At 40.6% G+C, this 14640-nt stretch overlaps 1 protein-coding gene across 1 annotated transcript; it reads left to right on the top strand.

The window, feature by feature from the left end:
* Nucleotides 1-5381: 5381 nt before the first annotated feature.
* GDF3 (growth differentiation factor 3) lies at nt 5382-11937 on the top strand. The gene is made up of 2 exons (XM_001493136.3): nt 5382-5676; nt 11040-11937. The coding sequence occupies exons 1-2, from the start codon at nt 5409-5411 to the stop codon at nt 11864-11866; spliced, it is 1095 nt and encodes a 364-aa protein (XP_001493186.1). The 5' UTR covers nt 5382-5408; the 3' UTR covers nt 11867-11937.
* Nucleotides 11938-14640: the final 2703 nt, after the last annotated feature.

Genomic DNA, 14640 nt, shown 5'->3' on the forward strand with positions numbered 1-14640 from the left:
TAAAAATGGGGGAAGAAATCATTAGCCAAGGAATTCAGACATCCTCTAGAAGCTGGGAAAGGCAAGGAGACAGATTCGCCGCTGGAGCCTCCAGAAAGAACACAACTCTACCTACACCTTGACTTTAACCCATTGGGACTTATTTTGGGCTTCTGACCTCCAGAAATGTAACATAATGACTTGTGTTGTTTTAAGCCACTAAGTTTCTGGTAATTTTTTTATAGCAGCAATAAGAAACTAATACACTGAGTCAAAAAAAAAAAAATCTTTAAAATAGTGCTTCTCAACCTGTCTATGGTGAAGGTTCAGCTTGTTGTTTTAATCTCCAGTCATGGACCAAGACATTTATAAGATGTAATTTAAAAATTACTAGAAATTGAAATTTTAAAACATATAAAATACAAGCCCCATTTTAAAAATAATAGATTCATCTGACATAACTTACTCTGTCAAATTGCTCTAAACATTCCTTAATATTCACTCTCATTTTCTGCACCGTCGTCCTCAAATAACAAACACTTTGAGCAGGCATGGGTCCCGGGATCACGCTTTGAGTAACCTTTATTTCAGGGGACTTTAAGCCCGAGGGATGTACATTTGAGACGACAGTGCCTAGAGATCTCAGTAGAACATCTACACTTCAATTTGTGATCGCAGAAGAGGTGCAAAACCCTGCAGCAAGGGTTTCTGATTACTGATGTTGACCGTTACTGAAAATGCTTCTTTTTTTAAAAGAGGTGTATTTGCTATAGTCGAAAAGGGTGTGAACAACAGAAATGTATATTTCTAAGAGAATACACAAATGGCTTCAAAAAAATCAACCTTAGTACTCAAAGAAGTCCAAATTAAGATATAAAGGATCTGTAGTTTACATCTCACCTGAAAAAGCTAAAGAAGGGGGCCTGGTCCAGTGGTTGAGTGGTTAAAGTTCCCTGCCCTCTTCTTTGGTGGCCCAGGTTCGTGGGTTTGGATCCTGGATGAGGACCTACTCCACTTAACAGCCACACTGTGGAGGTGTCCCACATACAAAAAAAGCAGAGGAAGGCTGGCACAGATGTTAGCTCAGGGTAAATCTTCCTCAACCAAAAACAAAACTTTTTTTTTATCCTCCTCAAAGCCCCCCAGTACATAGTTGTATATTTGAGTTGTGAGTACCTCTGATTGTGCTATGTGGGACACCACCTCAGTGTGGCCTGATGAGGAGTGCCATGTCCATGCCCAGGATGGAAACCAGCGAAACCCTGGGCTGCTGAAGTGGAACGCTTGAACTTAACCACTGGGCCACGGGGCTGGCCTCTAAAGTTCTCCTTAATTCTGAACGTAAGTTTACCCTGTTCTTTGCCTATGGGACTCAGCTTTGCCACTTCCTTTTTTTTTTTCTTCTCCCCAAAGCTCCCCAGTACATATTCTAGTTGTAGGTCCTTCTGGCTGTGCTATGAGGGACGCTGCCTCAGCATGGCCTGATGAGAGGTGCTGTGTCTGTGCCCAGGATCCAAACCAGTGAAAGCCTGGGCTGTGGAAGCAGAGCCCACGAACTTAACCACTCGGCCACGGGGCTGGCCCTAGCTCTGCCAAGTCTATGTACCTAGTGCTTAGAATGATTTTCTAGACACTCAATAAGTATTTGTTCACTGACGGGCAGAAGCTTCAAATCTGTGCTTCAGCGGTCATGATTGTGCTGTTTGTTTGCTTCAGTAACTTTTTCTGATGATCAAAATAATAATTTTTAAAATTTGAAAAATATAGAAATTCTCAAAGAATTACTAAGCAATAGCAATTGTTAATGTTTTGATATCAATCTTTTCAGATTGTTTCTATGCATATTTTTATAAAGTTGGATTATTTTCTATATATTGTTTCCAAATCTGCTTCTTTTGCTTGATAATGTGCGTGGATAAGTTTCTACGCCATTAAATATTCTTTTACAACATTATTTATGGTTGAGTAATCAGCTAACAATGTTCTATAGTGTATTTACTATTGTACAGTTAGTTGTTTTCAAGTTTTCTCTATAATAAATAATACTAAAATGAACAAATATGTAATTCTTTGTCCACTTCCGTTACTTAATTGACTCAACAAATATTTATCAAGTGCCCATAATTTGTCCCTGCCCTTTTGTAGCTTATATTCTAGTGGCTTAGAATAATATTCTAGAAATGGAATTGCTGATCAAAGGATATGAGTATTTTTAACATTTATTTTTAAAAATTGTGGCAAAATGCATGTAACAAAATTTATCATCGTAATCATTCTTTGGTGTGCAGTTCAGTGGCATTAAGTATGTTCACGTTGTGCTATCGTCACCACCATTCATCTACAGAACTCTTTTTATCTTACAAAACAGAAACTCCATATCCATAAACAGTAGCTCCTCATTCCTCATTCTCTCCTACCCCAACTCTGGTAACCACCACTCTCCTCTCTGTCACTATGAATTTGACTACTCTAGGTACCTCATGTAAGAAGTTTAAAGACTTTTAATATATATGGCGACTTTTCCTCCAGATAAGTTATATTAAAGTATACCCCAGAGCTGAGTATAATAATGCTTCTCTCCTTGCTTCCTCATCTACACAATCCATTGTCTTCTTTTTCATCTTGCTAATTGGATAGACAAAGACATTTCATTGCTTTCTGCTTGTTTTTTGCTTTTTGCTATTGAAGTTGAATATTTTTCATGCTTATGATCACAATAATTCTGCTCAACTCACATATTTCTCATTTTATTGATCAGAAAATCTAAGCCCAGGGGCCGGCCCAGTGGCGCAGCGGTTAGGTTTGCACGTTCTGCTTCGGTGGCCTGGGGTTTGCTGGTTTGGATCCTAGGTGCAGACATGGCACCGCTTGGCAAGCCATGCTGTGGCAGGCGTCCCACATATAAGGTAGAGCAAGATGGGCACAGATGTTAGCTCAGGGCCAGTCTTCCTCAGCAAAAAGTGGAGGACTGGTAACAGTTAGCTCAGGGCTAATCTTCCTCAAAAAAAAAATTTCCATGCCTGGGTATGTATCATAAAAGTCTGAGTGAATCGCCCAAGGTCATTGGAGGAGCCTTAATTACCTCAGATCTCCTGACTCCTGATTTGGTGCTTTTTCAGCTATATTGGGTGACTGCACACTCTCAATTATTGCTTTCTTTCCCTTGCTCAAACTCCATCTTAATAAATAATAATGATAATAATAATTATTAGCAACTAACTTTTATTGAGTGTTTACCCTTTGGCAAATGTTGTCCTGAACGTTGCATATGAGTTATCTCATCAGATGCTCTCAGCACTTTAGCAAAGAATGTTTTATTCTCAGTTGAGAGTTGAGTGTCTTGCCCATGACCACACAACTAATAAGTGGTGGAACCAGAATTTAAACCAGTTAGTCTGATTTCTGATTTTAAGTCAGGATATTAAATAAAGAAAATCAAAATGCAACCCACACTTATTGTTGAAAACAGGTGGGGATTTTAGATTAATTTAAAAGTATTAACTAGGATGCACGTAGGAGGAGATAGGAGAAATGGGAATGGAGAAAACTTGGCTATCTAGAATAGTGAGACCTCTGGAAGTAGCACCAATTCATTCGTTCATTTATTTATTGAACAGATATTTATTGAATGTCTACTACCTGCCAGACACTTTCCTTGGCAGTAGAGATACTTAGAGGAAAAGATACAGTAGAGATACTTAGATGAAAAGACATGATTCCAATTCCAAACGAATGTGTTGTCTGGGAGGGACAGAGGCAAAACCCAGTGAAATGTACTGTGGCAAGTGCTATAATGGATGCCCACTCAAGGCTCAGTGGGAGAAAGAGGAAACATCTAAATCTAATTTGGTGAGTCCAGGAAGTCTTTCCTGTAGAAGTGACCTTTGAACTTGGTCTGTGTAAGGGCTCTCAGATGAAAGAAGCTCACAGAACTACAAATAGGTCCGTATCATTAGAGGGCTAACACTGATGACGGTGGCTGGTAGGAAATGAGGCTGCCTAGGGATATGGGTCCCAGACCAAGAAAGTCCTTAAGTGCCAAGCTAAGGAGTTTAGATTTTATCCTGTAGATGATGGAAACTATTATATATTGGATACAATATTTTGTTTTTCCATTAGGGGAAGCAAGTTCTTATAATAGATGGTATAAAATAACGTAGGGGCCAGCCCTGTGGCCGAGTGGTTGGGTTCGTATGCTTTACTTTGGCAGCCCGGGGTTCCCTGGGTTCGGATCCTGGGTATGGACCTACACACGGCTCATCAAGCCATGCTGTAAAGGTATCCCACATAGAACTAGAATGACCTACAACTAGGATATACAAATATGTACAGGGACTTTGGGAAGGAAAAAAAGAGGAGAAAGATTGGCAACAGATGTTAGCTCAGGGCCAATCTTCCTCACACACACACACACGCAGAGTAAAATCCTGTTCTCAAAAAGCTTGAAAATTATTTTGGCAACAAACAAGCTAATTCTTCTTTAGCCTTTGGAATTGTTATAGTAATTTGGCAAAACAAAACAAAACAGAAACCAGAAATTGATATATGCTGCCACACTTAAACTCCTCAGTGACCTCCCTCCCTTTCCACAGGTAGTTTCTCCAGCCTTGGATACCTGATTGTCTTACTGAAAATGTCTACTTTGGAGCTCTCTCTTCTGTGAACACTTGTATGTGCTTACCATTTGGCAGGCATTGTGCCAAGTGCTTTAAACATATCATCTTATCATATTCCTTTGGCAAATTAGAAGGTCAGTTTTTGTTTTCAGTTGAGAAAACAAAAACTTAGGAAGATGAAGTGACATGCCCAATGTCATACAGCTAATAAGTAAGGGAACTGGAATTAACTCAGTCACTCTGACTTTTGACTTTTAATCAAGAAGGGCAAAATTAGATGAACAAAATTCAGTCCCTCTTAGAGCCAAAAACATGGGGAGTGTAGTTCAACCTGCTTGGGAGAAGTTCTCTCTCCCTGGTTTGGTTTCCCACATCGCTGGGGATAATGTCTAATAGAAATCTACCTATATGTTTGCCTAATTAGACTATGGATGAGAAGACTTTGAATGATTCATTACTATGTTCCTAGCCTATCTCAGAGCCTTGCACATAATAGATGCTTAATAAATGTTTGTTAAATGAATAAATGCATGTCTCCTTTCCACTGTGTCTGCTGCTGACAAACCTGATTTTTGTAGTTAGGTTCATGCATTGGTAATCTTTATTTTGTGAACTTTTTTCTGGAAGAATAGAGCAAGGGAAGAGAAAATTTTACGTCTTTTCACATCCAATTGCCTTTGAGAAGCTGGGAAGAGAGCAATTCACACTTGATTATCTTACAGCAGATAAATTAGCAGCCCCTGAATTGCTGGGCAGTCGGGAGCTAGAGCCCTCTCCAGCCTCACTGGCCAGCTTTGTCTCAGCTCTGAGGCCATGATTCCTTCCCTGCCAGCCTTGGCTCTTGGCCTCCTGTTAACTCTGGCTTTGGGTCAGACATTCCAATTTCAAGAAAATGTCTTTCTCCAATTTCTGGGCTTAGACAAAGTCCCTTCACCCCAGAAGTTCCAACCTGTGCCCTATATCCTAAAGAAAATTTTCCAGGATCGAGAAGCGGCAGCAACGACTGGGGGCTCCCAAGACTTATGCTCCATAAAGAATCTGGGTGTCCGTGGGAACGTGCTCCGACTTCTCCCAGATCAAGGTAAGGAAATTGGAGTGTTTCCTGGAGAAAAATCTGGCAGTGGGTGGTGTGAAGAAAGGAAAGAAGGGGAAATAACAATTAGTGAGGGATTTGTAGAAGGCCTTGTGCTGGTATTTTACATATTTTCTCTCATTTAATCCCAACCACATCCTGAGATTTGGAAGGCAGGTATTCTTATCAGCTTCTTAACAATAAGGAAATGAAGACTCAGACAGTAGATAATCTGCCACCTATTCAAGATCATCCAGCTCGTGCCTGAACAAAGTCAGGATTCAACATAGTTTTTTTCTGAATCCACAGCTTTGTGCTGCATTTTAGGTGGCAGGGGTGAGGGTGGAATTAGGGCAGTCTCCCACTCGTTAGCCCACGATTTACACATTCTGGTGCCTTTGCCACGGCAAGCGACGGGCCAAAGTTTTGAGCTCAGTTTGTCCATGAGTCTTGCTTCCCTTCTCCACACCTACCCACGCTTTTGCTGGCTGGAAAAGGCTGTTCTCGATTTGTGAATACAGAGCGATAATATTCGCCATTGTCATACCCTTTATACAGGATCTGAGGGCGTGCCATTCAGTAATTTGCCGAACTGACCACCCACCAAAATTACCCAGGTCAACTGTTAAAAGTTGATTCTCCAGGCCAGTTCCTGCGCCTCATTCTCCCATCCGATTCTTATTCAAAGTCAGAGATGGTGTTGTAATCTGCATTTCTATGCAGCCTCCCAGGGAGTTCAGATGAGGAATTGAGAGCCCTGGGTGGTTAGTTTTACAGCAACTAGAGATAAGACTTGAATCCTTATTTGTCCAAGAAGCATTTATTCGATACCTACTGTGTGTCGGGAACTAGGTACGGCCATAAGAATACAGAGATTAAAGATGAAGTCCGCCCTTTAAAGGTTTATAGAAAGAAAATAAACAAACGGATGACTTCCATACATTGTGCTAAGTCTTACCTTGGTGGCTCAGGGCCTTGGGGGAGGTGGTCAGGGAGAATTCCAGAGGAAGGTTGATAGGTAAGGGGAGCTAGTTGGAAGGGTTTTCCATGGAGAGAGTAGGAAACGGCTGAGGATATGTACTTCCCTCCCTCCCTGGTCGAAAACCTTTGATTTTTGTGATGATTATAATCTTATCAAATGACACAGGAAAAGGACATAATCTCACCATCATCATTCCTCCCTAACCCTCCCCTTAGAGAAGTCACCATTAATAGTTGATGTATATTCTTCTAGACTTTTCTTCTTTGCACATATATATGTGATAGAAACTTGTAATTTTTTTTTGTAAATGGGATCATACCATACATTCCTCCAGTATTATGAATATCTTGTACAAGTACAAACAAAAGTCACATTAACCTCGTTTCAAAGGTTGCATGATATTCCGTTGAGAAGTTATGTTATAATGTATGTAACTGACGCCCTGTTGTTGGGCATGGACATAATATAAACAGTGCAGCTTTCCATCCATTTTGTGTGTGTGCACTTTTCTCTTATTTCCCTAGGATAAATGCTTAGAAGGGGATTGTTGGATCAAGGAATAGGTACATTTTTACTTTTTTTTCTAGATTGGCCCTGAGCTAACACCTGTTGCCAATCCTTTTTTTTCTTCTTCTCCCCAAAGCACGATCGCTCTGGCTCCCAGTACATAGTAATATATTCTAGTTGTGGGTCCTTCTAGGTCTGCTATGTGGGACGCCACCTCAGCGTGGCCTGATGAGCAGTGCCATGTCTGCGCCCAGGATCTGAACCCAAGAAACCCTGGGCTGCTGAAGCAGAGCACGGGAACTTAACCACTTGGCCACGGGGCCAGCCCATTCCCTTTTACATATATCAAATGTCCTCCAAAATTTATACCCCCACATGATGCAGGAGAATTCTCACTTCCCCACAATTTGTCAGCAATCTTTTTACAAATAGAAACTTATTGAAGTATAATATGCATTCAGAAAAGTACATAAATCATAGAGAACAGCTCAGTGAATTTTCACGGAAAAACCAGCACCCAGATCAGGAAACAGAATATGACCAGCACCCCAGAGGATCCTTCATGCCCCCTTCTGGTTAATCAACTCTCCTCTGCAAGGGTAATATCTATCCTGACATCTAACATTACATACTGAACTTCATATAAATGGAAATGTGGAGTGTGTCCTTTTTTTGGGTAAGGTTGTATTTGTAAGATTCACCCACGTTGTGTGTATCTGTAGTTCATTCTCATTGCTGTAAAGCATTTCATTCCTGGATATATGACAGTGGACTTATCTATGCTACGCTGGATGGCCATTGGGTAACAACACTCTTTTAGTTTTTAATTTTTGTTAATCTGGTAGCAAAGCGTGATCTCACTGTTTTAATTTTTATTTCTTTAATAAGGTGGAATGTATTTTCAAATGGGTAATGAATCATTCATTTTTATTTTTCCATAATTTGCCTATTTATACACTCTGACCATTTATCTATTGAAGATTCTTCTGTTTCTTAATGATTTATAAGGCCTTTTAATCATTTGTTAGAGTTCTTTATAATCGTGAGTTTTAACTCATCATATATGTTACAAGAATTCTCTGTTGTCCATTGTGTTTTTAATTTTGTTAATGATGTCTCTTGAATATAGAAGTTTTTCATTTTCATGCTCTCAAATCTGTCCATCTTTTCCAGTCTGGCTTTTGGGTTTTCTTTGGTGCCTAAGGAACATGGTTTAGTGATATGAGTAAAAAGGGAGACCAATATATTAAAACAAGAGCCTTGAACAGGAGAGAGAACTTTTCAGAGAGATTGAGAAGAGTAAGTACTGTGAAAACATCCCTGCATTTGACAGTTAGCCAACCTTTAAGAAAGATATCTCAGGGCCGGCCCTGTGGTCAAGTGGTTAAGTTTGCCTGCTCCGCCGCGGCGGCCCAGGGTTTCACTGGTTCAGATCCTGGGCATGGACATGGCACCACTCATCAGGCCATGCTGAGGTGGCATCCCACATGCCACAACTAGAAGGACCCACAACTAAGAATATACAACTATGTACTGGGGGGCTTTGGGGAGAAAAAGGAAATAAATAAAATCTTTAAAAAAAAAAAGAAATATATCTCAGGGGCTGGCTTTGTGGCCAAGTGGTTAAGTTCATGGCACCGCTTGGCTAAGCCATGCTGTGGTAGGCATCCCACATATAAAGTAGAGGAAGATGGGCATGGATGGTTAGCTCAAGGCCAGTCTTCCTCAGCGAAAAGAGGAGGATTGGCAGCAGATGTTAGATCAGGGCTAATCTTCCTCAAAAAAAAAAAAAAAGGAAAGAAAGGAAAAAATGATGTCGTAAGCTTGAAGGGAAATGGGAATTTTAAATGCTTTTTAATTTAGTTGTTTTTTAAATGAGACTTGAGAATGAAGAAGTTCTGCGGGGATGGGGTGGGGCGGGGAATAGTTAGAATGTTTGGGTTTTTGTTGTAATTTCTCCACAAGCTGAATGACCTTAGAAATTCCCTACTTAGGGTGGAGCCAACAATCCTTATTTAGGGTGGAGCTACCAAACAAAATGGTGGCATTAGGCCAAAGAAGTTATTTGTGGCGAGTGAGGAATTGAAGATGCAGGAAAAAAAAGGTAAAAATCAACTCTATTGGGACTTTTCCTAGTATTGAAATTCCAAGTGGAGAAGTTAGCTCTGAGAACAGGGAGAGTGCATCTACAATTCAAAAGACACAGAGAAGGGAGTCCATGCGGAAAAACTGCAGAATCCCATTGTCCCTTAATATTCTGTGAGGTGAGAGAGAAGTATTCAGAGATACAACTAGAAATTGTTGACATTGACAACTATGGGCTTCAGATAAAGAATTATCACACTGGCCCCGTGGTGAAGCAGTTAAGTGCGCACGTTCCACTTCTCTGTGGCCTAGGGTCGCTGGTTTGGATCTCGGGTGCGGACATGGCACCGCTTGGCATACACCATGCTGTGGTAGGCGCCCCACATATAAAGTAGAGGAAGATGGGCACAGATGTTAGCTCAGGGCCAGTCTTCCTCAGCAAAAAGAGGAGGACTGGCAGCAGTTAGCTCAGGGCTAATCTTCCTAAAAAAAAAAAAAAAAAAAGAATTACCTAAGGATAAAACATAAGGGATTTCTGGAGGACCAGTCTTGACTGGATGATAGGAGTTTGTTTTGAAGGCAATCTAAGTGGTTGGATTTTGGCCAGCCACACCTGACAGCCTAGGATGTTCTTAAACATTTGTGCCATGGGTCCCTGTGGCAGTTCTGCTGAAGCCGATGGATCACTGCTCAGAATAATGGTTTACACGCCTAAAATAAAATATTTAGAATTTCAAAAGAAGTCAATTAAATATTGAAATACATGTATAAAAATATTTTTAAACAACGTGTGTATAGTAACATATATGATGCTTTATTTAAGCAACAAATAACAAGATCTAGGGCAGAGACTATACCATAAATTCAAAGTAGTGTGAGCATTAGTGTATTTTAAGATATTTCAACAACTTAATGTATGAACATCCCTATGATTTTTATTGGTAACAGTGTCATAGGCCTTGATAATATTATTGGGATTTGTTGTCTATATTCATAATTGAAAGAAAATGCTAAATTTCATTTAGAGCATAGCAAAAATAAAAATGTGATTCTTTTTTCCATCCAATATCATAGACCTTCTAAATTCTATCCAGAACACTTTGGGGAACTATGGATGTAAAGATAAGAACCTCTAGCCTGGGGCCGGCCTGGTGGCGCACCGGTTAAGTGCGCACATTCTGATTCTCAGTGGCCCCGGGTTCACTGGTTCCGATCCCGGGTGTGGACCTGGCACCACTCGGCAAGCCATGCTGTGGTGGGTGTCCCACATATAAAGTAGAGGAAGATGGGCACGGACGTGAGCTCAGGGCCAGTCTTCCTCAGCAAAAAGAGGCGGATTGGCAGATGTTAGCTCAAGGCTAATCTTCCTCAAAAAAAAAAAAAAAAAAAAAAAAGAACCTCTAGCCTTAGATGAGAAATGAGAGAAACAAATCATCCCCAATGGTAGGATTTGAGTATAACTAATAATTTCCTGCCCTTATTTTGTATACGTGGACATTTAAAGAACGTTTTTTTCATTATTGCTTTTTCTCCCCAACCCCCCCAGCACATAGTTGTATATTTTAGTTGTGGGTCCTTCTAGTTGTGGGATGTGGGACACCACCTCAACATGGCCTGACGAGCGGTGCCAAGTCCACACCCAGGATCCGAACCGACGAAACCCTTGGCTGCCGAAGCAGAGCATGTGAACTTAACCACTCGGCCGTGGGGCCAGCCCCCTGCATGTGGACATTTATATCACATAGGTGGATATGAAATAAAATACATTATGGTGACTCTCTCATCTGTTTCCATCTAGGTTTCTACCTTTACTCCAAGGACCTTCCCCAAGCCTCTTGCCTACAGAAGCTCCTCTACTTTAACCTGGCTGCCATTAGAGACAAGGAGCAGTTAACAATGGCCCAGCTGGGCCTGGACTTGGGGTCCAACACTTACTATAACCTGGGGCCAGAACTGGAATTGGCTCTGTCCCTGGTTCAGGAGCCTCGTGTATGGGGCCAGTCCATCTCCACGCCAGGTAAACCGTTTGCACTGCAGTCAGTACCATGGCCTCAAGGTGTCCTTCGCTTCAACCTGCTGGATGTGGCTAAGGATTGGAATAATAACCCCCAGAAGAACTTAGGCTTGTTCCTAGAGATATTGGTCAAAGGAGACAGAGACTTTGGGGTGAATTTTCAGCTTGAGGACACCTGTGCCAGACTGAGACATTCTCTTCATGCTTCCCTGCTAGTGGTGACCCTCAACCCTGAGCAGTGCCACCCTTCTTCCCGAAAAAGGAGATCAGCCATCCCTGCCCCTAATGCTTCCTGCAAGAACCTCTGCCATCGTCACCAACTCTTCATCAACTTCCGAGACCTAGGTTGGCACAAGTGGATCATTGCCCCCAAGGGGTTCATGGCTAATTACTGCCATGGTGATTGTCCTTTCTCACTGACCACCTCCCTCAACAGCTCCAATTATGCTTTCATGCAAGCGCTGATGCATGCCGTTGACCCACAGATTCCCCAGGCTGTCTGTATCCCCACCAAGCTGTCCCCCATTTCCATGCTCTATCAGGACAATGATGACAACGTCATTCTACGACATTATGAAGACATGGTAGTTGATGAATGTGGGTGTGGGTAGCCTGTCAGAAATAGGGATAGAAGGAGTGTTCTAGGTGAATCTTCTAATAAAACTACCTCTCTGGTTTATGACCTGTTGGATCTGAAATATCAATATGTTTATGTTGATAATTTGTCTTCCTGGGAAATCCATCATGATTAATGATGTCCCTAATTACACACAGAGTCTTAATGATCTTTGTTAATTTTTGCTCTAATATAGTCATTATGCTCATGACAGTATGTTAGACTCTAGGTAGGAGGAAACTGGCGTTTATTGATAGGCTATTATAGGCAGGTACTATTCTATGTGTTACTTATAAATATTTCACTGTTCTTTGAGCTAGGCATTATTATGCATGCTTCCTAGATAAAGAAGCTGAGATTTAGAGCAGCTAAATAACAAATTTTCCTAAAGTCATCAACTTTCCCTGGCAGGTCTCATATGTGAACAGTGTTAGTTAAAAAAACAAAAAAATTATTTTGAGAAAATACAAAATAATATAGCAAAATATACCAAAAGAGTACCTGATCTCTGCATTTCTTTCTGGTCTCCTATGGATGTTATATATGATTCCTGTAGCTCAGATCACACTGTACGAATATTTTTGTATTTTCCTGGACTCACTTAACATTAAATGATAGTAATTTTTCCAAATCACCAGCATCTACATAGTTAATTTAATGGCTGTATCATACACGATTATTTAGATGCATATTTTACTTACAAGAATATTTATCATTTGTCATTGTGTTGTTTGCAGTTTTCGTGACGGAATCATGTTATGACTCTTTGTGAATATATCTTTGTCCGTATTTTGTCCCCATCTCCTTAGAAAAGTTTTAGACACGAATTACAGAGTCAAACGTATGTTATAATAAAGTCAAAGGTTAAGGTATAATTAATATAAAATATATCGATATTAAACAAACATGCATGTATTACAGGGCAAAATGCAAAATTCACATGGACTTCAAATACACAACTCTAGGCTTGGTAGACTAGGTCATTTCAGGAAGGATGAGGTCACTTACCTTTCTTGCAGGGAGAACTGAAGTGGAAACGTTCGTGACCACTGCTTTGTTAGTCCTTACTCTAATTCCAGTTGTCACTATGTTAGATCAACCTCGCCATTCTCACCTGGATTATTGTTACAACTTTTAACCCGCTCTGTTGTTTTTGTTTTTGTATTTCTAAAAATGTATGTTATTATAATTTAACTCTATTACAAATACACATGAAGACACCTGCATAACCCTCTCAGTCTCTTTTCCCATCCTCCTAACAAAACCACCATCCTGAATTTGGTGTCTATCTTTCCCAGTCATTTCTTTATAATTTTACTACGTATGTTTGGATCCATAAACAGTAGAAAGCATTGCTTCACGAATATGTAAACTTTATAGAAATAATATTGGAGTATATTTTTCTGCTGTGTTTTTTTTCTCTAAATTTATTTATTTATTTCTTTTTTGCTGAGGAAGATTCTCCCTGAGCTAAGATCTGTTGTCAATCTTCCTCTTTTTTTGCTTGAGGAAGATTAGCCCTGAGCCAACATCTGTGCCAGTCTTCCTCTATTTTGTATGTGGGTTGTCACCACAGCATGGCCATCAATGAGTGGTGTAGGTGTGTGCCCAGGAACCGAACCCAGGCCGCCAAAGTGGAGCACACTGAACTTAACCACTAGGCCATGGGGCCAGCCCCTCAATTTATTATTTCAGAGATCCTTACAGGTTGCTACAGGTATGGACATAACTGATTTTTTTCACTCCTGAATAGTAGTCCATTACACGCATATTACACAATGATTTATCCATTATGCTATTATTGGATGCTGAGGACACTCAAACAAGCTGCTGCGATCTTTTCTGTAGAATGGACACAAGTCTTTTGGCAATCTCTTTGTCTAGCTAGGACTTCAGTGCAGGGCAGCAGTGAATATGGCAATTTGCAAGGAGAATAGAGAAGAGGCTACGAGGGAGAGCAACTCTGCATGCACATCTTTGAAAAGAAACAAAACTGATCTTTAAGAAGCACTCCCCTTGTTAAAAGCACCATTTGAATGAGAAATACTGTTGTGACAGACATCAGCGGAGACTGACTTTGGACAAATCGTCGTTTAGAACAAGTTAGTGGAACAATCAGGATGATGCCAACAATAATAACCCACATTAGTATGTTTACAAAGCTCTTTCGGATTATATTTGTTGATGAAAGAGCTAAGAAATTAATGTAACAGAAGAAAGATAGATGGTTGTTTTGGTCAGGGTGGCAGTGCTTTGGTGGGGCCCCTGTGGGCCCGGCCTTCTCCTCTGTTTTGTGGGCCCAGGATTCACGAGACTTGCACAAGGGAATTTGGTCAGCGTCAACAAAATTCATAAAATTTCGCCTGTGAGGCAGTTATCAATATATGAGCGTACAGTAAGCTGCCGAGGGAAAAGGACCAGCCCACATGGTATGTTTGATTCAAAAGTGCACATGGAAACCACGTGATCATCTGATTGTGTATTAGGAAATCAGGAAGGGAATTAGTTAAATAATCTAAATGGCCAGATTTATTAACCTCCAGCTCTAGAGACTGGAGGAATCCTAGTTATTTCAGACTGTACCATTCCTAGTAATATTCTTCAGTCAAGCTACAATATGCTTGACGGGAATCTGGCTTTCTTGTCTATAATATTATATGCCAAGCCTCCTTTCCTGAGTAAATAAACTGCTCATATTGATTGGAGTGATTGCACATCATGTTGGCCAAATATTACAAATCGTCTGGTAGGGCAGATCATTTCTGAAGT

The sequence above is a fragment of the Equus caballus genome, chromosome 6 (assembly GCF_041296265.1).
Source record: "Equus caballus isolate H_3958 breed thoroughbred chromosome 6, TB-T2T, whole genome shotgun sequence".
Classification (NCBI taxonomy): Eukaryota; Metazoa; Chordata; class Mammalia; order Perissodactyla; family Equidae; genus Equus; species Equus caballus.

Excerpts from the sequence above, each read along its gene's own strand:
- GDF3 (XM_001493136.3), top strand. The coding sequence starts at position 5,409 with ATGATTCCTTCCCTGCCAGCCTTGGCTCTTGGCCTCCTGTTAACTCTG. Across the intron at positions 5,677-11,039 it reads CCGACTTCTCCCAGATCAAG|GTTTCTACCTTTACTCCAAG; the intron begins GTAAGGAAATTG and ends GTTTCCATCTAG.